The sequence below is a fragment of the Rhinoraja longicauda genome, chromosome 2 (assembly GCF_053455715.1).
Source record: "Rhinoraja longicauda isolate Sanriku21f chromosome 2, sRhiLon1.1, whole genome shotgun sequence".
Taxonomy (NCBI): Eukaryota; Metazoa; Chordata; class Chondrichthyes; order Rajiformes; family Arhynchobatidae; genus Rhinoraja; species Rhinoraja longicauda.
The window spans coordinates 8434255-8461280 of NC_135954.1; the positions used below are offsets into that span (position 1 = coordinate 8434255).

A 27026-nucleotide genomic window follows, 5' to 3' on the forward strand; every position below is an offset into this window, starting at 1 on the left:
GATGATCAGTCATGATCACAATGAATGGCGGTGCTGGCTCGAAGGGCCAAACGTCCTCCTCCTGCACCTATTTTCTATGTTTCCATGTAGAAGGCCTCCAAAGACGTACAGCTTCGTAGCTAAATTGGCTTGGTAAATGTAAAAATTGTCCCTAGTGTGTGTGTGTAGGATAGTGTTAATGTGCGGGGATCGCTGGTTGGCGCGGACCCGGTGGGCCAATGGACCTGTTTCCACGCTGCATCTCTAAACTAAACTAAACACGCATTTCACTTGGCAGGTACAACAGGAAGGATGTGGAGGCGTCAAAGAGGGTGCAGAAGAGATTAACCAGAATGCTGACTGGTTGGCACGCAACAAAAGGTTTTCACTGTACCTGTACCTCAGTATACGTGACAATAAACTACACTAAACTGAACATGTTGAAACAAAGGAACTGCAGATGCTGGTTTCTTCCACATCCCAGGGAGCTGTGGGTTGGTAGGTTAATTGATTACTGTAAATTGGTAAAAAGATTTACAGTGTGAATGTGGTGATTTTTTAACTTTTTATAACTTTGTCGGCACCAGACACATGACGACTCTTGTGTACTGCCTATGTGAGGTCTGCTGTATGTTTATACTGGGTTGTATGCAAAACCAAGCATTTCAGTGTCCCTAGGTACATGTGATAAGGTATTGAGGGCGTACAGCGTAGGTTTACTAGGTTAATTCCCGGAATGGCGGGACTGTCATATGTTGAAAGACTGGAGCGACTAGGATACACTGGAATTTAGAAGGATGAGAGGAGATCTTATCAAAACGTATACGATTATTAAGAGGTTGGACACGTTAGAGGCAGGAAACATGTTCCCAATGTTGGGGGAGTCCAGAACAAGGGGCCACAGTTTAAGAATAAGGGTTAGGCCATTTAGAACTGAGATGAGGAAAAACTTTTTCAGTCAGAGAGTTGTGAATCTGTGGAATTCTCTGCCTCAGAAGGCAGTGGAGGCCAATTCGCTGAATGCATTCAAGAGAGAGCTAGATAGGGCTCTTAAGGATAGCGGAGTCAGGGGGTATGGGGAGAAGGCAGGAACGGGGTACTGATTGAGAATGATCAGCCATGATCACATTGAATGGCGGTGCTGGCTCGAAGGGCCGAATGGCCTCCTCCTGCACCTATTGTCTATTGTCTATTGTATCAATGAATCATTGAATGCAAAAAGAAAATCGCAAAATGCCGGATTAACTCAGCGGGTCAGGCAACATCTCCGGAGAACATGGATCGGTGGTGTTTCGGGTCGGGACCCTTCTTCATAAACAAAGGAGGAGAACTCCTTCAAAGTTGGCATACCCTCTGGAGATTTCACAGTGGAACCGTCAAAACGTAGAAACAAGGAACTGCAGATGCTGGTTTATCTTTTTTAAAAGACACAAAGTGCTGGAGTAACTCAGCAAGTCAGCCAGCATGTTTGGAGAACATGTATAGGTGATGTTGTGGGTCAGGACCCTTCTTCAGACTCTGGAGAACATGGACCCGCTGAGTTATTCCAGCATCTATATTTTCCTGACCCGCTGAGTTACTCTCTTATTTCTTGGATCGCAGGAGGATGGAGGTGTATAAGGTCATGAGGGAGATAGAAAGGGTAGATGCACGGAGTCTTTACCCAGTCGGAGAATCAAGAATCAGAGGATATAGATTTAAGGTGAGAATTTATAGGAACCTGAGTGGCAACATTTTCACACAGAGGACTCCAAAGACGTACAGGTATGTAGGTTAATTGGCTGGGTAAATGTAAAAATTGTCCCTAGTGGGTGTAGGATAGAGTTAATGTACGGGGATCACTGGGCGGCACGGACTTGGAGGGCCGAAAAGGCCTGTTTCCGGCTGTATATATATGATATGATATGATATGATAGGACTGTGGCTATAAAAAATGAACTGCCAGAGGAGGTAGTTGAGGCAAGTACTATAACAACATTTAAAAGACATTTGGTCAGGTACATCGATAGGACAGGTTCAGAGGGATAGGGGCCAAAGAGGGACTAGTGTAGATAGGGCATTTTAGTCGGCATTGGGCAAGTTGGGCCAAAGGGTCTGTTTCCGTGCTGTATGACTCTGAATTCTCTGCCACAGAAGGCAGTGGAGGCCAATTTACTGGATGGCTTCAAGAGAGAGTTAGATTTAGCTCTTAGGGCTAACGGAATCAAGGGATATGGGGAAAATGGGGTACTGATTTTGGATAATCAGCCATGATTAGCCATATCATATTGAATGGTGGTGCTGGCTCGAAGGGCCGAATGGCCTACTCCTGTACCTATCCTCTATGTTTCTAGGTTTCTATGTGATTCTAATTCAAGGAAATGGCATATTTATCTAAAAATATATAAATTTATAATTTATTTTATAAATTAAGATAATATAAAATGTATTAAAATGTAAAACTTTTTAAATTAAAAAAAATGTTATTACAATTTTTTAAAATAAAACTTTAGTTTTAAAATACAGAATAAAATAAAATAAATTCCTGCACCTATTTTCAATGTTTCTAACCAAGCCCCTCAGCCCAACTTGCCCATCACCGGCCAACGTGTCCCATCTACACTAGTCCCTGCGTTTGGCCCATATGCCTCTAAACCGCTCCTATCCATGTACAGATGCTCCCCGACTAACGATGCTTCGACTTACGATATTTCAACTTTGCAACAGTGCAACGCTGGGCAATGGCAGCTCGCTTCCAGCCACGTGAACAGGTGTATTAAATGCATTTCGACGTACGATATTTTTTTCGCTTTGCGATGGGTTTATCGGAACGTAACCCCATTGTAAGTGGATGAGCACCTGGACCAGTTTAATAATTCAGATGGTTAAAAACGAATTTAGTCCCAAGGTCTGCCACTCACCGTTACTGCTGAGAGCTTTCATCATGACTTCCATCTGTGCAAACTCGTAGTTATAGTCCGGTTCAGATGAAGCTTCGCTTGCCGTCTCCACATCCTGATCTACAACACCGTCTCGATCCGTCTCACACTCATATTCTTTTAACTTGTCTCTCCTCTTCCTCATAGGTAGGTTAATCCTATTTATGTAAAAAAAACAATTACTTCATTACTGCAACATATTTACTCAGTGGCATTTCCACGATTCAGCCTTTAGACTTTACAGACAGAGCGTGGAAATGTTTATAGTTTAGTTTATTGGCACGTGTACTGAGGTACAGTAAAAAGCTCTTGTTGCGCGCTAACCAGACAGCAGAAAGACAACATGTGATTACAATCGAGCCATTTACAGTGTATAGATACATGATAAGGGAATAATGTTTAGTGCAAGGTAAAGCAAGCAAAGTCCGATCAAGGATAGTCCGAGGGTCACCAAAGAGGTAGATAGTAGTTCAGAATTGCTTCAGAAACAGGCCCTTCGGCCCATCGAGTCCGCACCAACCAGCAATCATGCTGTACACTAGCACTATCCTACACACTAGGGACGATTTTAACAAAGCCAATTAACCTACAAACCTGCACATCTTTGCAATGCAGGAGGAAACTGGAGCACGCAGGTAAAGCCCACGCGGTCACGGGGAGAACATGCAAATTCCGTACAGACATCATCCATAGTCTTTGTTTTTGTCCCGCCCTCCTGACATCAGTCTGAAGAAGGGTCTCTACCCGAAACGTCACCCATTCCTTCTCTCCCGAGATGCTGCCTGACCTGCTGAGTTACTCCAGCATTTTGTGAAATAAATACCTTCGATTTGTACCAGCATCTGCAGTTATTTTCTTACATCATCCATAGTCAGGATCAAACCCGGGTCTCTGGCGCTATGATGTAGCAACTCGACGACAGTGCCACTGTGCTGCCAATTAGCAGAATTGCTTGAATTTCGAATCTTTAGCAGAACTGCTTTAGTTTAGTGTGGAAACAGGCCGTTCGGCCCATTGAGTCTACGTCGACCATCGATCACTAGTTCCATGTTATCCCACTTTTGCGTCCTACGCACTCGAGGCAGTTTACAGAGGCCAATTAACCTACAAACCCACACGTCTTTGAGATGTGGGAGGAAACCGGAGCACCTGGAGGAAACCCACGCGATCACAGAGAGAATGTACAAACGTCACCTAGACAGCACCCAAGGTCAGGTCTGAACCCGGGTCACTGGAGCTGTGAGGCAGTGGCTCTACTGCTGGGTTTATGTAACATTTATGCATTCATCTACTCCATTCACACAATAGATATCTCTGCAGTTTGAGTAAGATTGTCCAATTATGATCAATATTTTCACGTGACCTCTTGCCCGATGCAAAATTAGTTGAAAATAACTGAATTTATTTCACATTTTACAACTCTCGGACTGAAAAAGTTTTTCCACATCTCCGTTCTAAATGGCCTACCCCTTATTCTTAAACTGTGGCCCCTGGTTCTGGACTCCCCCAACATTGGGAACATGTTTCCTGCCTCTAACGTGTCCAACCCCTTAATAATCTTATAGGTTTCGGTAAGATCCCCTCTCATCCTTCTAAAGCAGAAGTCATGGAAGCAGAATTAGGCATTCGGCCCATCAAGTCTACTCCGCCATTCAATCATGGCTGATCTATCTCTCCCTCTCAATTCCATTCTCCTGCCTTCTCCCCATAACCCCTGACACCCACACTAATCAAGAATCTATCTATCTCTGCCTTAAAAATATCCATTGACTTGGCCTCCACAGCCTTCTGTGACAATGAATTCCACAGATTCACCAGCAGGAAATCGAGATCATAATGTCATTTAACCCCTAAGGTCTGTTTGATCATTCAGTGTGTTCCACTCCACAACCACGGTCTTGCTTCCTCCCAACGTCTCCCATCTCTTTTGCATGGTATCTCCCTCCTTGAGTACATTTAATGCCTGGTCTCCACCGTCCTCCATTGCAGAGAATTCCATTGATTCACCAACTTCTGCCCGAAGATCCGATCTGCGGTTAAAATGTTGCATCCTGTATCCTGAGACCGTGACCTATTGCGCGATAAAAAAATTGTCGGATGCAACTGCCGGGACAACTCAACAGACTGTTCCCACTTGACTTAATGAATGTCTGAAAATCTTTCTGAAAATACGTCATTTTTGACGAGAAAATGGAGAAGGGATGAGACAGAGGAATAAGGCAAGAGGCTGATGCAGAAATAGAGGGACAATGGAAATGAGATAGACACAGAGATTGGAGATAGATCGCGGCGGCACGATGGCGCAGCGGTAGAGTTGCTGCCTTACAGCGTCAGAGACTCAGGTTCGATCCTGACTATGAGTACAGTCTGTACGGAGTTTGTATGTTCTCTCCGTTACCTGCGTGTTTTTTTCCCAGGAGCTCCAGTTTCCTCCCACACTCCAAAGACATACAGGTTTGTTGGCTAATTCACGTGGTATCATTGTAAATTGTCCCGAGTGTGTGTAGGATAATGTCAGTGTGCGGGGATCGCTGGTCGGTGCAGATTGGGTGGGCCGAAGGAACTGTTTTCCACGCTGTATCTCTAAACTATTCTAAACTAACTCAATAGGAGGAGAGGAGAGAAAAGGTAGCAGAGTGGAGGTGATCATGCAAAGAAGGATGCATTTTTGCAAGAAATGTTTGCGAGCAGCAGTAGAGAGACTGAACATTTCATAAAAACATTATCTGAATTATAATATGACATACCTAAAGAAGTGGTTATTGCCCCAGAGAATTCTGTCTCCATGCCAGAGAGAGTTGGGAACGTTTATCACAGCGCCATTCAAGCAAGTTCTGAAAAGTAAAATAAAATGTGTTCACGAATGAATTCCGCCCCCATTTCAGAATCCGGACCTGCTGAGTGAAATCGTGCAAATAAATCATTTTTGTTTCACTGTTGCGACATTTCGCCAGGTACTAGTTGGAGATTTGCACAGTGGTTGAACTTTCTCCAAGCAAAGAACCAGAACAGAGCATCTTAGAATATACTAGACCAAGTTGGACCCAAACCTCTCCTGCATTGGTGCAGTGCCCTCTCCCCCCCTCTCCCTTCCCCACCCCCCTCCCTCCACCCCCTCTCCCCTTCCCCTCCCCCCTTCCCCATCCCCTCTTCCCCCCCACTCCATCCCCCTCAACCCTCTTATCCTCCCTCCTCCCCACTCCCTCCTTCCCCTCTCCCTCCCCCCCCTCCCCTCCCTCCCTTCCCCTTCCCCCCTCGGAGATAGATTTAAACTTTAAAATGTGAATAACTTTAAAAATATAACACCGATTTCAATGAAACTTCTTCCATTAGCACCAAAGGGATGACGGTGAGTAAGGTGGGCCAAAATTGTCGCGCTATCGTGTACCGTTTTGGCTGTAGTTCAGGAACAAACAAACAAACAAACAAACAAACAAACAAACAAACAAACACGAGTTTTAGTATATAGAAGATTCTAAGCAATAAAGAAAAGGGCCTGGTGTAGACACACCCTATTTCAGAGGGCTGCAACCTTCCAGCTGAACATTAGAGGGTGTTTATGAGCAAATCTAACCTAGAACAATGCTCCTTTGATGCCTCTACCACATGTCATTCCTCTGATGATCCTAAATGGAATTGGGTGTTTATCTACATTTTAAAATAATCTTCTTAGGGCAGATGTCTTTCAGAGTTCAAAAAAGAAAAATGCTGCAGTCTGAACTTATTCACAAAATGCTGGAGTAACTCAGCAGGTCAGGCAGCATCTCAGGAGTCAAGTCAAGTCAAATTTATTTGTCACATACACATACACGATGTGCAGTGAAATGAAAGTGGCAATGCCTGCGGGTTGTGCACAAAAAGAATTACAGTTAAAGCATATAAATAAAGTTAATAAGTTACTATTAGTGTCGACAAAAATTTAGTCTCTGGGGTTATAAAAGTTGACAGTCCTGATGGCTTGTGGGAAGAAGCTCCGTCTCATCCTCTCTGTTTTCACAGCGTGACAGCGGAGGCGTTTGCCTGATCGTAGCATCTGGAACAGTCCGTTACTGGGGTGGCAGGGGTCCCTCATGATCTTGCTTGCTCTGGATCTGCACCTCCTGATGTATAGGTCCTGCAGGGGGACGAGTGTAGTTCCCATGGTGCGTTCTGCCGAACGCACTACTCTCTGCAGGGCCATCCTGTCCTGGGCAGAGCTGTTCCCAAACCAGACTGTAATGTTGCCGGACAGGATGCTCTCTACAGCCCCAGAGTAGAAGCAATGAAGGATCTTCAGAGACACTCTGAATTTCCTCAGTTGTCTAAGGTGGTAAAGGCGCTGCTTAGCCTTACCCACCAGTGCGGCAATGTGCGTTGCCCACGTCAGATCTTCTGCGATGCGGACTCCCAAGTATTTAAAACTGCTCACCCTATCCACAATAGACCCATTTATCTCCAGTGGCATGTACGTCCTTGGATGTTTAGCCCTTCTGAAGTCCACAATCACCTCCTTTGTTTTAGTTACATTCAAGAGGAGGCTATTGTCCTGACACCAGAGTGCCAGATCAGCCACCTCCTCCCGGTAGGCTCTTCTCATCGTTGTCGGAGATCCGGCCCACCACCACAGTGTCATCAGCAAACTTGATGATGGACTTTGAGCTGAACCTGGCCCCACAGGGAGTACAGTAGGGGGCTAAGGACGCAGCCCTGGGGGGATCCTATGTTCAGGGTGAGGGAGCTAGATGTGTGTTCCCCCATCCTGACCACTTGGGGCCTGGCAGTGAGAAAGTCCAGGACCCAGGCACACAGAGGGGTGCTAAGCCCCAGTTTCAGCAGCTTCTCAACCAGTCTGCTGGGGGCTATTGTGTTGAATGCTGAACTAAAGTCAATGAACAGCATCCTCGCATAGCCCCCCTGGCTGTCCAGATGAGAGAGAGCGGTGTGTGGAACCTGGGAGACCGCATCATCCGTGGACCTGTTCGGACGGTATGCGAACTGTAGTGGGTCCATGTTGCGAGGAAGGAGGGCGCAGATGTGCTTCTTGACTAGCCTCTCAAAGCATTTCATGACAACCGAGGTGAGGGCCACCGGTCGGTAGTCATTTAAACACGCTGGAGAGGCATTCTTTGGCACCGGTACAATGATGGATCTTTTGAAGCATGCAGGGACCACGGACTTTGCCAAGGAGAGGTTGAATATTGTGGTGAGCACTGGAGCAAGCTGAGTAGCACAAGACTTTAGTACTCGCCCAGATATACCATCTGGGCCTCCAGCTTTCCTCGTGTTCACACGCATCAGAGCCCACCTCACCTCATGCTCGGACACCGAGAATGTGTGCACATCCCCGGCGGTGGATCCCCCTCCAGCCTCGCTAGCCAGCGCCCCTTCGGTGCTGTTTTTAGACGGCGAGCTGGTGGTGTTACCCGTCTCAAACCGTGCATAAAAAGTGTTCAGGTCATCAGCTAAGGAGGAGCCGGCACTTCCGGTTGAGGGGGTGCTGGACCTGTAGCTAGTTATAGTCCGTAGCCCCTGCCAAAGGCGCCTGGTGTCCTGCTGCTCCATCTGTGACTCCATCTTGTCCCGGTACCTCCTTTTTGCATCCTTCACTGCCCTTCGCAGTCGGTAGGACTCTCTCTTGTAGTCGTCCATGTTGCCGGATGCCAGGCCGGAGTTGTAAGCAGCGGTGCGAGCATTCAAGGCCACGCGAATAGACCTGTCCACCCAGGGTTTTTGGTTAGGGAAGATACTGACCCTTACCGTGGGGATGATGGTATCGGCTATTGTGGCAATGAAGTCCGTAACCCATTCCTTCTCTCCTGAGATGCTGCCTGACCTGCTGAGTTACTTTGATTTGTACCAGCCTCTGCAGTTATTTTCCTACGCAGTCTGAACTTTGTTTCCCACTCCCAAAGGCAGTGTACACGGGGACACTGGAGGCCTTCCGTGAGCGCTGGTCGCCGCGGGAGGTCGAATTGACAAAGTTGGCGCAATTTTCATTTGGTGACTGATTTGTTTGTAAACTGCCCATATGGGCAGCTTTTGATTTGATCGCGTTACTACTTTGTCTGTTTGTTTTTGTTTTGGAATAAAGTATTTGTTAAAAAAAGGGCACTGTACACAGAAGTCATACAAATTTTACTGCTCCTTTAACTCCAATGTACTTAGAAACATAGAAACATAGAAAATAGGTGCAGGAGTAGGCCATTCGGCCCTTCGAGCCTGCACCGCCATTCAATATGATCATGGCTGATCATCCAGCTCAGTAGCCTGTACCTGCCTTCTCTCCATACCCCCTAATCCCTTTAGCAAAAAGGGCCACATCTAACTCCCTCTTAAATATAGCCAATGAACTGGCCTCAACTACCCTCTGCGGCAGAGAATTCCACAGACTCACCACTCTCTGTGTGAAGAAATGTTTTCTCATCTCGGTCCTAAAAGACTTCCCCCTTATCCTTAAGCTGTGACCCCTGGTTCTGGACTTCCCCAACATCGGGAACAATCTTCCCGCATCTAGCCTCTCCAACCTCTTAAGAATTTTATATGTTTCAATAAGATCCCCCCTCAATCTTCTAAATTCCAGCGAGTACAAGCCGAGTCTATCCAGTCTTTCTTCATATGAAAGTCCTGCCATCCCAGGGATCAATCTGGTGAACCTTCTCTGTACTCCCTCTAAGGCTAGAAACTCCCTCTAAGGCTAGAAACTCCCTCTAAGGCTAGAATTATTACTTATTATTCAGTCCTTGTTTTACAATAGCATTTTTGTTAATAAAATGCATGATATTGATTATTTGTGTAAGAATTGCCTTCTTAGACGGAGAAAGATCCAATAGGGAGGCATGGTGGCGCAGCGGTAGAGTTGGTGCAGGAAAATGGAGATCCCGGAAAAAACCCCACTCAAGTCACGGGGAGAACGTACAAACTCCGTACAGACAGCACCCGTGGTCAGGATCGAACCCGGATCCCTGGCGCTGTAAGGCAGCAACACCACCGCTGTACCACCGTGCCGACCCTGTGCCACTTAAATCTCCCTCCTAAATCCCATTCTCCTGCCTTCTCCCCATAACCCCTGACACCCGTACTAATCAAGAATCTATCTACATCTGCCTTACAAATATCCATTGACTGGCTCTCCACAGCCAAAAATAAATTGAGTGAGAAATACTCAATTCAACTAAACTCAAACTCAAACTCAAATTTAACGGGAAACTCTACATTTTCCACAGTTACTATCTAGTGTTACAACTAGATTTCCCAATTTTCATCAATGAATGGGAATAAAAATGGGGGGCTCCGCAATGTATGAAGAAAAAACAGATGGAGTCAAAACAGTGTAATTCCAGCACAGGTACAGTGACGAGCAGATCAAAATGTTTAGTCAAAGATCAGAGCTAATAACCCAAATAGAAATGAAAATTGCATCGAAGAATCAAATTAGTAGACAGAGAATGCTGGCAATCACATGGGAGAGGAGAGGTTGGAAAACACACCAGGTCGATCGGCATCTGGAAAAGATGTGTTACCGTCTATGTGATCCTTTGCATGGTCTGCAAGTTGAAGCGTTAATGCAGTCTCCAGTTTGATACATGTGACACACTCTTCGCTTTGAACAACCTCCCTTCCTGACATGTCAGGACGTCTCCCATTCTCCGATTTTCCAGGTGGTTTGACTGCTCGGGGGGGGGTTGAGTGGCGACTGTATTGCTGAAGCAGCAAACACATCTGTTGTGCAGGAGGCGTGTGTGGTGTGCGTGGACTGAGAGTTTCAACGTTGACTGATTACCTGGCATTTGCGTTTGGGCTGAGAATGATATCGCCATCTGCCGTGAAGTCAATGATGCAGTGCTCGGGCTGGATACCAATTCCGCACAGCTGAATGTCCTGAGATTCATCTGCACCAACCCTGGTGTGATTCTGATGGGAACAGCAGAAGAATAAAAAGGTCAGCACTTGGCTACAAGCGTTCATACCATGCACAGTACAGTACACCGAGTTCCGCAAGCCAACATGAATCAGTGTTTCCATGCACACTGGCTTGGCAAATATTTTGTCATGACCTTTACCAAGTTAAATATAGAGGCTGAAAGTAACCTAATGCAGTAGCAAACGACAAAATATGCAGCAAAACGAAATCAGCTACTGAACTAAAATTGGTATATTTAAACCAGTGTGGTGCCCAGCGTCAGGTTTGATCCTGACTATGGGTGCTTGTCTGTACAGAGTACGTACGGGTATCCGATTTCTGAAGAAGGGTCTCGATCCGAAACGTCACCCATTCCTTCTCTCCAGAGATGCTGCCTGTCCCGCTGAGTTACTCCAGCATATTGTGTCTATATCCAGTTTCCTCCCACACACAAAAGACGTACAGGTTTTTAAGCGAATTGGCTTGGTATAACTGTAAAAGGCCTGTCCCACAGGCGATTTTTTAGGCGACTGTCAAAGTCGTAGCAGATCGCTGAAAAAATGATCACTACGACAATGCCCGCGACAAGCTAAGACAACCTACCACATAGGCGACAGCAAGCTGACGACAACCGGCGACTCAGTCTTCGCTACCTATGACGTCCACTACGACAGGGACCAAGACAAGCAAGACAACCGACGACAACCTGCACTTATGTGGAGGTGTCACAAGCACAACTCACACGTGAACAAACCGACAGCAAGGTCCGGCCAGTGAAATTTCTAAGTATATTTTGCATTCGTGTGAAGTGTCCTTTTAAAAAAAAAAATTTGCCATGCAGTTGTCCATCTTTCATAGGATGATTAAAGTTGATTTTGGTGATTTAAAAAAAAAAATAGGTGTCGGAATTTATTGAATTTCTAAGTACTTTATCATGACATCCCAATCGAAGATTCTAGTTGCTTTCATTTTGACCATTAAAATTAAACGCTGACATACGCGCTGAGCTATGAGAACTCTTTACATTCATTTATTTAGATCAATGAGGCAAACACATACATAGGCATTTCACTACGTTTATTAAAGGCCAAAGCTCACACATAGACAGACACTACTAACACAAAGATAAACTGAGTTTTACTGCTATGCTGTTTGTAGAGGGTATGACCTTGCTGTCCTTATGCCATGATCACATTGAATGGCGGTGCTAGCTCGAAGGGCCGAATGGCCTCCTCCTGCACGTATTATTCAGGGTAAAGCCAGCTAAGACAATAGACAATAGACAATAGACAATAGGTGCAGGAGTAGGCCATTCGGCCCTTCGAGCCAGCACCGCCATTCAATGTGATCATGGCTGATCATTCTCAATCAGTACCCCGTTCCTGCCTTCTCCCCATACCCCCTGACTCCGCTATCCTTAAGAGCTCTATCTAGCTCTCTCTTGAATGTATTCAGAGAATTGGCCTCCACTGCCCTCTGAGGCAGAGAATTTCACAGATTCACAACTCTCTGACTAAAAAAGTTTTTCCTCATCTCTGTTCTAAATGGCCTACCCCTTATTCTTAAACTGTGGCCCCTGGTTCTGGACTCCCCCAACATTGGGAACATGTTTCCTGCCTCTAACATGTCCAACCCCTTAATAATCTTATACGTTTCGATAAGATCCCCTCTCATCCTTCTAAATTCCAGTGTATACAAACCTAGTCGCTCCAGTCTTTCAACATATGACAGTCCCGCCATTCCGGGAATTAACCTAGTAAACCTACGCTGCACGCCCTCAATAGCAAGAATATCCTTCCTCAAATTTGGAGACCAAAAATGCACACAGTACTCCAGGTGCGGTCTCACTAGGGCCCTGTACAACTGCAGAAGGACCTCTTTGCCCCTATACTCAACTCCTCTTGTTATGAAGGCCAACATTCCATTGGCTTTCTTCACTGCCTGCTGTAGTCCGATTAATGGTAGTCCGAGGGTCATCAATGAGGTAAATAATAGTTCTCTAGTTATGGGAGGATGGTTCAGATGCTTCAGTTACATACTGTCCTTTACAAACTCCACTGGCTCCCCATCCCCCAGAGAATCCAGTACAAAATCCTCCTCATGACCTACAAAGCCCTCCATAACCTGGCCCCATCCTACCTGACCGACCTCCTCCACAGGCACACTCGCACCTGCACCCTCCGCTCTGCTGCTGCCAATCTCCTATCCCCCCACATCCGGACCAAACTCAGATCCTGGGGGGGACAGGGCTTTCTCCATCGCTGCTCCCACCCTATGGAACTCACTACCCCAAACCGTCAGAGACTCCTCCTCACTCACCACATTCAAAACATCACTGAAGTCTCACCTGTTCAGTACTGCCTTCAACCACTGAAGGTCACCTCACCTTCTGTGTCTCCTTTCTCTGTTCGTTTACTTATTTATCTATTTATTCACTTCCCTATGTTCTTTAAATCCCTGTAAAGCGTCTTTGAGTATATGAAAAGCGCTATATAAATGTAATGCATTATTATTATTATTATTATTATTATACATAGAATTGTCAACAGGTTGTGTTTTGTTCTAATGCTCACCTTCAAGTAATACACAAGAAGCTCATTGAGGGCAGGGTCAGCATTCAGATTGACCAGAAAGCATTTGTCATCACCAACTTTAATGCCTGAAGTTTCCAGAGAAATGCCCATACTCTCCAGCTGTTTCTGCCTTTCCTGTAAAGGCAGGAGAATAGGGGTTAGGAGGGAGAGACAGATCCGCCATGATTGAATGGCGGAGTAGACTTGACGGGCCGAATGGCCTAATTCTGCTGCTTTCACTCAAGATCTAAAATTACCAAACAGATCGACTCATTTTAAATCGCGAAGAGATAATATCGGCTTAGTGTTCCAAAGTGAACCTCTGTTACTTGAACCCAGAGGTTTTTAAAAACCTGAGAACAGATCTGGTCGCAGAAGAAAACACTTATCAAAGTCAATTTTATTTTCTGGAGGAGTTTGTAAAATTGGTCCATTTTTAGTTCAAATCAAGTGCTTATTATTTGCAGCTGCAAAAAGACTAACACAATTCAGTGTTTACTAAATTTAAGTTCCCATTAACTAGTTATACAATCAATTTGAGATTAAGTGAAACTTGATAGGAGTTGAAATAGCAAACTCTGCTTTCAAACAAACACATATCTTTAATTTTTCAAAATGAACTCTGAAGTCAGATTCTGTTGAAGAGTTAATAAAAGAATCCCATTCTTAAAAACACTAACCTAGGAACAAAAAAAACTTTTCAATCTTTGTTATCAACACACTCTTAATTTTTCCACTATTTCACAGGTCTGCGATCAGATAGAATCAAATTGTAAGTCGCCATCAAATCATTCAGTTGAAATCAACTGTATTTTAGTTGTGCTGAGCCACATTTTTCCCACTTTGGAAAAGAACACAGCTATTATTTGTTACCATTTTCCTCATAATAAAAATTAAGTCCACCTATAACAATCATATCAAGATGTCAATACAGATATTTGTATGTGAAATTACTGATTTATTGAAGCAAATTCTTGTGTGATTTTTCCAGCATTATTGTTTATGGAAGTCTAAAAAAAAGCACGTTTAAGAAGCAATCAGACAGGTACATGGATAGGACATGTTTAATGGGATACTAGACCAAGTGGACCCGTTGGGTCCAAACCTCTCCTGCATTCAGCACCCTCCCCCCCTCCCCCTTCTCATCCCCTCCCCCCTCCCCCACACTCCATCCCTCTCAACCCCCCTTATTCTCCCTCCTCCCCCTCCCTCCCTCCCCCCCCCCCCCCTCCCTCCCTAGGAGATAGATTTAAACTTTAAAATGTGAATAACTTTTAAAATATAACACCGATTTCAATGAAACGTTAGCACCAAAGAGACGATGTTGAGTAAGGTGGGCCTAAAATTGTCGCGCTACCGTGTACCGTTTTGGCTGTAGTTCAGGAACAAACAAACAAACAAACGAGAGTTTTAGTATATAGAAGATAGATGGACAATGGGAAGATGGGTGTGACAGAGCAGTCGATTATGGAGCTGGTCCATTAAGTACTGCCTAACCAGGTAGAGAAAGCACGCAGGACCAAATTAGCTTGGTTATTTGGTGTAGGCTTACACATAATTGCGTTCACCACCACTCATACAGCTCGAATACTCTGCTCAGGGCAGCAAGGTAGCGCAGCGATAGCGTTGCTGCCGTACAGCACAAGAAACCCGGGTTCAATCCTGACCACAGGCGTTGATAATTAGACAGTGCAATTAGATAGGTAGATGGATAGGACAGGTTTAGAAGGATATGAGCCAAACGCAGGCAGGTGGGACGAGTGTTAATGGGACATGTTGGTCGGTGTGGGCAAGCTGAGCTGAAGGGTCTGTTTCCACACTATGGTTCTACAAGTCAACAATCTAATAGACAATAGACAATAGGTGCAGGAGGAGGCCATTCGGCCCTACGAGCCAGCACCGCCATTCAATGTGATCATGGCTGATCATTCTCAATCAGTACCCCGTTCCTGCCTTCTCCCCATACCCCCTGATTCCGCTATCCTTAAGTTGAATCAAGGAATCAAGGACTCCGCTATCCTTAAGTTGAATTAAGTTGAAAGTTGAATCAATAATAAATTAATCAAAATCATATGATGTCCCTGTATTATTGACCAGCCAGGTGTCATTTTTTAACACCTTATCAGAGAATAACTACAGAGGCCTCAGGGATGGGGGGGGGGGGAAAGAGGGCTGGCGGGGGGATAAGTGTCACCTACCCCCCAAACACGTAAAAGTAGACGGAGACATTTTATGTCATGTCCTTTTATGTCAGAGTAAATGTGTTTACTTACAAATAATGGCCACAGATAGTGGCAGCATTGGCAGTGGGCACAATTGATTCATAAGGACCTGAAATTACTATCTAACACACGGCAATATATTTAGCTCCCATATATTTTTTCTCCATGGACAAACCTGTGCAATTTCTTCGGTTTTCCTCAGTTTCTCCTCCCAAGTCACAGTCATGTCTTTTATGAGTTTTTCAGATTCTTCTAATTTCTCCTTGAGCTCTGGTGCTTTCAGTGACTAAAATACATATAAACAACAAGATTAAGTAACTTTCAAGGCACACTAATAACACTTTTTGTTTTTACAGAGAAATTCATTTCATGATCTTCAAATTACAGATGAAACTTCACCAGGGAAGAGGCAATGAAGTGGTTTTCAGGAGAGTGGTGCATCTGGTTCGAACTGCTATCTCACAGCACCCGAGATTAGGGTTCGATCCTGACCTCAGCGGCTGTCTGTGTGGAGTTTGCATGTTTTCAATAGACAATAGACAATAGGTGCAGGAGTAGGCCATTCAGCCCTTCGAGCCAGCACCGCCATTCAATGCGATCATGGCTGATCACTCTCAATCAGTACCCCGTTCCTGCCTTCTCCCCATACCCCCTCACTCCGCTATCCTTAAGAGCTCTATCCAGCTCTCTCTTGAAAGCATCCAACGAACTGGCCTCCACTGCCTTCTGAGGCAGAGAATTCCACACCTTCACCACTCTCTGACTGAAAAAGTTCTTCCTCATCTCCGTTCTAAATGGCCTACCCCTTATTCTTAAACTGTGGCCCCTTGTTCTGGACTCCCCCAACATTGGGGACATGTTTCCTGTCTCTAATGTGTCCAATCCCCTAATTATCTTATATGTTTCAATAAGATCCCCCCTCATCCTTCTAAATTCCAGTGTATACAAGCCCAATCGCTCCAGCCTTTCAACATACGACAGTCCCGCCATTCCGGGAATTAACCTAGTGAACCTACGCTGCATGCCCTCCATAGCAAGAATATCCTTCCTCAAATTTGGAGACCAAAACTGCACACAGTACTCCAGGTGCGGTCTCACCAGGGCCCGGTACAACTGTAGAAGGACCTCTTTGCTCCTATACTCAACTCCTCTTGTTACGAAGGCCAACATTCCATTGGCTTTCTTCACTGCCTGCTGTACCTGCATGCTTCCTTTCATTGACTGATGCACTAGGACACCCAGATCTCGTTGAACTCCCCCTCCTCCTAACTTGACACCATTCAGATAATAATCTGCCTTTCTATTCTTACTTCCAAAGTGAATAACCGCACACTTATCTACATTAAACTGCATCTGCCATGTATCCGCCCACTCACACAACCTGTCCAAGTCACCCTGCAGCCTTATTGCATCTTCCTCACAATTCACACTACCCCCCAGCTTAGTATCATCTGCAAATTTGCTAATGGTAGTTTTAATCCCTTCGTCTAAGTCATTAATGTATATCGTAAATAGCTGGGGTCCCAGCACCGAACCTTGCGGTACCCCACTGGCCACTGCCTGCCATTCCGAAAGGGACCCATTTATCCCCACTCTTTGCTTTCTGTCTGTCAACCAATTTTCTATCCATGTCAGTACCCTACCCCCAATACCATGTGCCCTAATTTTGCCCACTAATCTCTTATGTGGGACCTTGTCGAAGGCTTTCTGAAAGTCGAGGTACACCACATCCACTGACTCTCCCCTGTCAATTTTCCTAGTTACATCCTCAAAAAATTCCAGTAGATTTGTCAAGCATGATTTCCCCTTCGTAAATCCATGCTGACTCGGAATGATCCCGTTACTGCTATCCAAATGCTCAGCAATTTCGTCTTTTATAATTGACTCCAGCATCTTCCCCACCACTGATGTCAGACTAACTGGTCTATAGTTACCCGTTTTCTCTCTCCCTCCTTTCTTAAAAAGTGGGATAACATTTGCTATCCTCCAATCCACAGGAACTGATCCTGAATCTATAGAACATTGAAAAATGATCTCCAATGCTTCCACTATTTCTAGAGCCACCTCCTTAAGTACCCTGGGAAGCAGACCATCAGGCCCTGGGGATTTATCAGCCTTCAGTCCCATCAGTCTACCCAAAACCATTTCCTGCCTAATGTGGATTTCCTTCAGTTCCTCCATCACCCTAGGTTCTCCGGCCCCTAGAACATTTGGGAGATTGTGTGTATCTTCCTCAGTGAAGACAGATCCAAAGTAACGGTTTAACTCGTCTGCCATTTCTTTGTTCCCCATAATAAATTCCCCTGCTTCTGTCTTCAAGGGACCCACATTTGCCTTGACTATTTTTTTCCTCTTCACGTACCTAAAAAAACTTTTGCTATCCTCCTTTATAATATTGGCTAGTTTACCCTCGTACCTCATCTTTTCTCCCCGTATTGCCTTGTGATCAGGTGCTCCAACCTGGGTCTCCAGCCCTGTAAGGCAACTACTCTGCTGCTATGGTTTCCTCCCACATGCCAAAGATGTGCAGGTTGGTAGGTTAATTGACTTCTGTCAATTGCCCCAAGTGTATAGGAGTGATTGTCTGTACGGGTGATTGAAGGCCGGCGTGGACTCGGTGGGCTAAATGGCCTGTTTCCACTCTGTATCTCTAAACTAAGCTAAATCTATGGCCTCCGGCTTTGCTGCAGGAATCACTGCAGTGTCCTCCTGAGTAGAAGGGATTCAGTTTCAGCTCAAGAAAGGGTGCTCCCGAAATGGCCTCATTTACATTGGCGATACCAAATGGAGACTTGGCGACCGTTTCGCCGAACATTTGCCGGCCTGCATTCAAGAGAGAGCTAGATAGAGCTCTTAAGGATAGCGGAGTCAGGGGGTATGGGGAGAAGGCAGGAACGGGGTACTGATTGAGAGATTGAGAATGATCAACCATGATCACATTGAATGGCGGTGCTGGCTCAAAGGGCCGAATGGCCTCCTCCTGCACCTATTGTCTATTGTCTATTGCCAGTTGCTAACCATTCTAACTTGCCTTCCAATTCCAATACTGATCTTTCTGACCAGCTATATTCCTTTCTCCAACTTCATATTTCATGCCTCTTCTATCCTTTGTCTCCTTTTCACACTTTCATCTCTGGCCTTGGTCCAACTATCTGCCAATCAATACCCCTTATCTGCATCCACCTATCACTTGTGTAGGAAGGAACTGCAGGTGCTGGGTTAAACCGAAGATTGTCAGAGTGAGGCCAAACGCAAATTGGAGGAACAGCATCTCATATTTCGCTTAGGCAGCTTGCAACCCAACGGTATGAATATTGATTTCTCTAACTTCTAGTAACCCTTGTGTTCCCTCTCTCTCCGTCCCTTCACCACCCAAGTCATTGTACTAGCTTCAAAGCCATCTTGTTGAGTCTCATCGCCTGTAACTTGTTTTCACCGAGGCCACAGCTAGCAATGGCCTGTTCCCTTTATCATCGTTACTCTTTTGCCTATCTCTCATTCATTTGTTCTCTATCTCTCTAATATCACCGTCTATCACAGTCTGAAGAAGGGTCTCAGCCCGAAACGTCACCCATTCCCTCACTCCTAGATGCTGCCTGACCTGCTGAGTTACTCCAGCATTTTGTGATACCTTGACCGTCTATATCTCTCATTTCCCTTTCCCCCGACTATCAGTCTAAAGAAGGGTCTCAACCCGAAAGTCACCAATTCCTTTTCTGCAGAGATGCTGTCTGACCCGCTGAGTTACTTCAGCTTTAGGTGTCTATCCACCTATCACAAGTCAGGCTTTGTTCCACACCCATCTCTTTTTCAACTTTCTCTTCCTACTACAGTCTTAGTTTTAGTTTAATTTTGAGATACAGCACGGAAACAGGCCCTTTTGGCCCACCAGGTCCGCGCCGACCAGCGATCCCCGCACATTAACACTATCCTTTACCCACTAGGGACAATTTTTACATTACCAAGCCAATTAACCTACATACCTGTACGTCTTTGGAGAGTGGGAGGAAACCGAAGATCTCGGAGAAAACCCACGCAGGTCATGGGGAGAACGTACAAACTCCGTACAGACAGACCCACAGTCAGGATCGAACCTGGGTCTCCGGCGCTGCATTCCCTGTAAGGCAGCAACTCTACCGCTGCGCCACCCTTAGTCTATCTGCCGACCCGGAACGTCACCTATCCTCGTTCTCCAGAGATGCTGCCTGAACTGCTGAGTTACTTCAGCACTTTGTGTCTTTTTTATAAAACCAACATCTGCTGTTCCTTGTGTCTGCTATTCAATAGACAATAGACAATAGACAATAGACAATAGACAATAGGTGCAGGAGTAGGCCATTCAGCCCTTCGAGCCAGCACCGCCATTCAATGCGATCATGGCTGATCACTCTCAATCAGTACCCCGTTCCTGCCTTCTCCCCATACCCCCTCACTCCGCTATCCTTAAGAGCTCTATCCAGCTCTCTCTTGAAAGCATCCAACGAACTGGCCTCCACTGCCTTCTGAGGCAGAGAATTCCACACCTTCACCACCCTCTGACTGAAAAAGTTCTTCCTCATCTCCGTTCTAAATGGCCTACCCCTTATTCTTAAACTGTGGCCCCTTGTTCTGGACTCCCCCAACATTGGGAACATGTTATCTGCCTCTAATGTGTCCAATCCCCTAATTATCTTATATGTTTCAATAAGATCCCCCCTCATCCTTCTAAATTCCAGTGTATACAAGCCCAATCGCTCCAGCCTTTCAACATACGACAGTCCCGCCATTCCGGGAATTAACCTAGTGAACCTACGCTGCACGCCCTCCATAGCAAGAATATCCTTCCTCAAATTTGGAGACCAAAACTGCACACAGTACTCCAGGTGCGGTCTCACCAGGGCCCGGTACAACTGTAGAAGGACCTCTTTGCTCCTATATTCAACTCCTCTTGTTACGAAGGCCAACATTCCATTGGCTTTCTTCACTGCCTGCTGTACCTGCATGCTTCCTTTCATTGACTGATGCACTAGGACACCCAGATCTCGTTGAACTCCCCCTCCTCCTAACTTGACACCATTCAGATAATAATCTGCCTTTCTATTCTTACTTCCAAAGTGAATAACCTCACACTTATCTACATTAAACTGCATCTGCCATGTATCCGCCCACTCACACAACCTGTCCAAGTCACCCTGCAGCCTTATTGCATCTTCCTCACAATTCACACTACCCCCCAACTTAGTATCATCTGCAAATTTGCTAATGGTACTTTTAATCCCCTCGTCTAAGTCATTAATGTATATCGTAAATAGCTGGGGTCCCAGCACCGAACCTTGCGGTACCCCACTGGTCACTGCCTGCCATTCCGAAAGGGACCCATTTATCCCCACTCTTTGCTTTCTGTCTGTCAACCAATTTTCTATCCATGTCAGTACCCTACCCCCATTACCATGTGCTCTAATTTTGCCCAGTAATCTCCTATGTGGGACCTTGTCGAAGGCTTTCTGAAAGTCGAGGTACACCACATCCACTGACTCTCCCGTGTCAATTTTCCTAGTTACATCCTCAAAAAATTCCAGTAAATTTGTCAAGCATGATTTCCCCTTCGTAAATCCATGCTGACTCGGAATGATCCCGTTACTGCTATCCAAATGCTCAGCAATTTCGTCTTTTATAATTGACTCCAGCATCTTCCCCACCACTGATGTCAGACTAACTGGTCTATAATTACCCGTTTTCTCTCTCCCTCCTTTCTTAAAAAGTGGGATAACATTTGCTATCCTCCAATCCACAGGAACTGATCCTGAATCTATAGAACATTGAAAAATGATCTCCAATGCTTCCACTATTTCTAGAGCCACCTCCTTAAGTACTCTGGGATGCAGACCATCAGGCCCTGGGGATTTATCAGCCTTCAGTCCCATCAGTCTACCCAAAACCATTTCCTGCCTAATGTGGATTTCCTTCAGTTCCTCCATCACCCTAGGTTCTCCGGCCCCTAGAACATTTGGGAGATTGTGTGTATCTTCCTCAGTGAAGACAGATCCAAAGTAACGGTTTAACTCGTCTGCCATTTCTTTGTTCCCCATAATAAATTCCCCTGCTTCTGTCTTCAAGGGACCCACATTTGCCTTGACTATTTTTTTCCTCTTCACGTACCTAAAAAACTTTTGCTATCCTCCTTTATATTATTGGCTAGTTTACCCTCGTACCTCATCTTTTCTCCCCGTATTGCCTTTTTAGTTAACTTTTGTTGCTCTTTAAAAGAGTCCCAATCCTCTGTCTTCCCACTCTTCTTTGCTATGTTATACTTCCTCTCCTTAATTTTTATGCTGTCCCTGACTTCCCTTGTCAGCCACAGGTGTCTCTTACTCCCCTTAGAGTCTTTCTACCTCTTTGGAATAAATTGATCCTGCAACCTCTGCATTATTCCCAGGAATACCTGCCATTGCTGTTCTACCGTCTTCCCTGCTAGGGCCTCCTTCCAGTCAATTTTGGCCAGCTCCTGCCTCATGCCTCTGTAATCCCCTTTGCTATACTGTAATACCGACACTTCTGATTTTCCCTTCTGCCTTTCCATTTGCAGAGTAAAACTTATCATGTTGTGATCACTGCCTCCTAATGGCTCTTTTACCTCTAGTTCCCTTATCAGATCAGGATCATTACACAACACTAAATCCAGAATTGCCTTCTCCCATTTTTAGATTCACCTGGATGTTACTTTGGCTTGTAGCGTTTCGGGAGAGGTTGGATAGACTGGGACTTTTTTCTTTGGTGCATAGGAGGCTGAGAGCTGATCTCATTAAGGTGTATCAGATCATGAGAGGCACGGATAAAGTGAATGCTTACAGTCATTTTCTATGGGTAAAGGATTCTAAAACTGAGCTACCAGAGGAAGCTATAGGAGTCTAGCCAATTATATTTTTAAAAAGACATTTGGACAGATCTATGGATAGGACAGGCTCAGAGGGCTATGGGCCAAAAGCAGGCAAGTGGGACTAGCCCTATATGCAAACCCGGTTGGCATGGACAAAGCGGGCCGAAGGGCGTGGCTCTGCATGACGCAGCTCTATGACTTAATTCCCTTTGTGTGACTGGTGTAGAAGGAACAAACGTATTTATTCTATTTCCAGTAAAAAAGTTAGCGCTGGATAATACTTTGCTTCTTCCTTGGGCAGCGGTAGTGTTGCTGCCTTAAAGCGCCAAAGACCCGGGTTCAATCTTGACTACGGGTGCTGTCTGTACGGAGTTTATACGTTCTCCCGATGACAATAGACAATAGGTGCAGGAGTAGGCCATTCGTCCCATCAGGCCAACACCGCCATTCAATGTTATCATGGCTGATCATTCTCAATCAGTACCCTGTTCCTGCCTTCTCCCCATACCCCCTGACTCCGCTATCCTTAAGAGCTCTATCTAGCTCTCTCTTGAATGCATTCAGAGAATTGGCCTCCACTGCCTTCTGAGGCAGAGAATTCCACAGATTCACAACTCTCTGACTGAAAAAGTTTTTCCTCATCTCCGTTCTGAATGGCCTACCGCTTATTCTTAAACTGTGGCCCCTGGTTCTGGACTCCCCCAACATTGGGAACATGTTTCCTGCCTCTAACGTGTCCAAGCCCTTAATAATCTTATACGTTTCGATAAGATCCCCTCTCATCCGTCTAAATTCCAGTGACCCCGTGAGTTTTCTCTGGGTGCTCCGATTTCATCGCTCATTCCAAAGATGTGCAGGTTTGCGGGTTAATTGTCTAGTGTGAATTGCCCCTCATGTGTATGATGCAAACTCGGATAACATAGAACTCATGTACGGGGTGATCACTGATCATATTTCAACCTGCGCATAATTCATATCCGCCATTCTCTGCATATCGCTGGTCGGCGCGGACTCGGTGGGCCGAATGGCCTGTTTCCATGCTCTATCTCTAAACTAAACTATATCTCTGACCTCCTGCTCCACTGCTGTTACAACTGCAGAGTCAAGTGGTGGAGCATTATCATCCAGAGATGAGGGGATTTAGATTAGTTTAGTCTAGAGAAACAGTGCAAAAACAGGCCCGTCGACCCACCGTGTCCACACCGACCAGCAATCCCTGCACATTAACACTGCCCTACACACACTAGGGACAATTTTTTACCGAAGCCAATAAACTTACAACAGCGCGGGAGGAAACCGGAGCACCCAGAGAAAACCCACATGGTCGCAGGAAGAACATACAAACTCCGTACAGACAGCACTGGTAGTCGGGATCGAACCCGGGTCTCTGACGCTGCAAGCGCTGTAAGGCAGCAACTCTGCCACTGCACCACCGCGCCGCCCTTAGATTCAGCTCAAGTAAGGGTGTTCCAGATGTGGCCTCCTTTACATCGACGAGACCAAGCATAAACTTACTGACCATTTTGCCAAAGGCTTGCGTTCGGTCTGCCAAGGCCTGCTGGATCACCTGTTTGCTAACCACTTTAATGCCCTGCCCATTCCCATAATGATATATCTGTCCACCTATATTCCTTCCTCTAGCTTCATATTTCATGCAGTGTACACATCAGCATACCTGTACACTGAGGATAGCTCGAATGTAATCACGTACTGTCTTTCTGCTGACTGGTTAGCATGCAAAAAAAGCTTTTTACTGCACCTCGGTACACGTGACAATAAACAATACAATACAATATATCTTTATTGTCATTGTACAGGGGTACAACAAGATTGGGTGTCTAAGTCAAACTAATGACTAAGGGCGGCACGGTGATGTAGTGGTAAAGCTACTGCCCAACAACGCTGGGTTCGATCCTCACCACGGGTGCTTGTCTGTAATTTCTCCTCGTGAGTTTTTCTCTGAGATCTTCGGTTTCCCACCACACTCCAAAGACGTACAAGACGTTTTTATTGGCTTGGTATAAAATGTAAGTGTTATAGATAATTTGGTTTGGTATAAAATGTAAATTGCCCCTTAGTGTGTGTTGGATAGTGCTAGCGTGCGGGGATCGCTGGTCGGCGTGGACTCGGTGGGCCAAAGGGCCTGTTTCCACGCCGTATCTCTAAAACTAAATTAAATTAAACTATACTAAACCAATGCGTCTTCTATGCTTGAGCCTGTTCCCGTGCAGTCCTGTTGTATGTCGTGAACATACTCTGTATTTCTCTCAAATGTCGCTCATTTACGTTCACCCTCTTACCTCGGCCTGATTTAATTGCTCCTTCAGTTTTTCCACCTCCTCGCGGAGTTCTCGGATAATCTTGGCGTTGGGATCTTCGTTCACCACAGCATGGTTCACTATTCGCTTCGCACGGTCTGCGTATCTCAGTGTGGACAGAGTCTCCTCATAATTGTCGCCGGCCGGGCTAATTGTTGCTATCATGGCAGTTTTACTGTTTCCTCCCAAGTTATCCTAAAGTCACAAGTATAAACATTCACCATCATTAATATAAGAAAATAACTGCAGATGCTGGTACAAATCGAAGGTATTTATACACAAAATGCTGGAGTAACTCAGCAGGTCAGGCAGCATCTCGGGAGAGAATGAATGGGTGACGTTTCGGGTCGAGACCCTTCTTCAGACTGATGTCCCGCCCCCCTGACAATAGTCTGAAGAAGGGTCTCGACCCAAAACGTCACTCATTCCTTCTCTCCCGAGATGCTACCATCATTAATATAATCAGTTCTTTGAATTTGGGAAAAGGATACATCTCAGAAGCCTGTAAGTGATGCACTATGTGTAGGATGGAACTGCAGATGCTGGTTTAAACTGAAGATAGACACAAAAAGCTGGAGTAAGTAACTCAGCGGATCCGATAGCATCTCTGGAGAAAAGGAATATCGTTTCGCTTTCCCCTGACTCTCAGTCTGAAGAAGGGTCTGGACCCGAAACGCCACTAATTCCTTGTTGATATCAGAAAAATATTCCCCCAAAAAATCTATCTTATACCCTCATATTTTTGTGCTAATCATAATAAAAAACAGATACTTTACCTCTTCAAATATTTTATTAATTTAAAAAGAGTCAGGGGGTATGGGGAGAAGGCAGGAATGGGGTACTGATTGAGAATGATCAGCCATGATCACATTGAATGGCGGTGCTGGCTCGAAGGGCCGAATGGCCTCCTCCTGCACCTATTGTCTATAAAAAAGCGGATCCATATAATACTTCATCTACATATGCAAGAAAAGTAATGGAGTCAGATGAAGTAATTGAGACAGGTATTATAACATTTAGATGATACTAGACCAAGTGGACCCGTTGGGCCCAAACCTCTCCTGCATTGGTGCAGCACCCTGTCTTCCCCTCCTCCCCTCTCTCTTCAACCCCCCCATCCCCTCTCCCTTATCCCCCACTCCCCCCTTCCCCCCACCCTCCCTCCTCCCCTCCCCTCTCCTCCTTTTAAACTTAAAAATGTGAATAACTTAAAAAATATAACACCGATTTCAATAAAACTACTTGCATTATCACTAAAATGACAATGGTGAGTGAGGTGGGCCGAAAATTGTCGCGCTATCCTGTACCGTTTTGGCTGAAGTTCAGTCACAAACAAGATAACAAACGAGAGTTTTAGTATATAGATTTGGACAGGTACATCCATAGAAAGGGAAGGCCTGGACGGAGTGGATGTGTAGAGGATGTTTCCACTTGTGGGAAAGTCGAGGACCAGAGACCACTGCCTCAAAATGTAAGGATGCTCCTTTAGGAAGGAGATGAGGAAGCTGAATCTGAGCAATTCATTGCTCCAGAAGGCTGTGGAGGCCAAGTCAATGGATATTTTTTTAAGGCAGAGCTAGGTAGATTAATGATTAGTATAGGTGTCGGGGGTTATGGGAAGAAGGCAGGAGAATGGAGTTAAGAGGGAAAGGTAGATCAGCCATGATTGAATGGCAGAGTAGACTAGATGGGCCCTATGGCCAAATTCTGCTCCCATCACATGAACTTATGAAAGGTTTAAGGTCATAAGATCATGTCATAAGGAGCACAATTAGGCCATTCGGCCAGTTAAGTCTATTCAATCGTGGCTGATCTATCTCTCCCTCCTATCCCCATTCTTCTGCCTTCTTCTGCCTTCTCCCCATATCCCCTGGCACCAAATGTGGGCAAATCCGACTAGCATAGATGGGCATCGTGGTCAGCAGGGATGAATTGGGTCAAAGGACCTGTTTCTGTGCTGTTTGATTCTACGACTATCCTATTTTATGTAGCTCTCAAACTCATTAAACTCAATGGACTTACATTGAAATGCAACCATTGTTTTTCACTGTACCTCGGTACAATACGAAACTAAACCAAAAACTAAAACATTGTTGGCTAATTAGATATAGCTGCGTGCAAGTTCATTTCCCAAAAGCAAGATAGTTTTAAAATAAATATTATGGTGGCTTTTGGCATTGGTGCTTAATATATAATTATATTTTCCATTGTATACAGTTCCTTTGATGGATTCTCCCTATCCAAAGCAATACCTTGAGAAAAATAGACACAAAAGTGCTGG

At 45.3% G+C, this 27026-nt stretch overlaps 1 protein-coding gene across 5 annotated transcripts in view; it reads right to left on the reverse strand.

The window, feature by feature from the left end:
• Window positions 1-27026, reverse strand: part of kif13a (kinesin family member 13A) — a 269942-nt gene that overhangs the window by 100312 nt on the left and 142604 nt on the right. For all 5 annotated transcript variants that reach the window (XM_078414771.1, XM_078414778.1, XM_078414761.1 and 2 more), the window contains exons 11-16: window positions 24728-24940; window positions 15747-15857; window positions 13350-13484; window positions 10657-10787; window positions 5645-5731; window positions 2880-3055 (exon numbers count right to left, since the gene is read on the reverse strand). In XM_078414771.1, the coding sequence (XP_078270897.1) occupies window positions 2880-3055; window positions 5645-5731; window positions 10657-10787; window positions 13350-13484; window positions 15747-15857; window positions 24728-24940 (853 nt within the window). The remainder of the gene's footprint in view (window positions 1-2879; window positions 3056-5644; window positions 5732-10656; window positions 10788-13349; window positions 13485-15746; window positions 15858-24727; window positions 24941-27026) is intronic.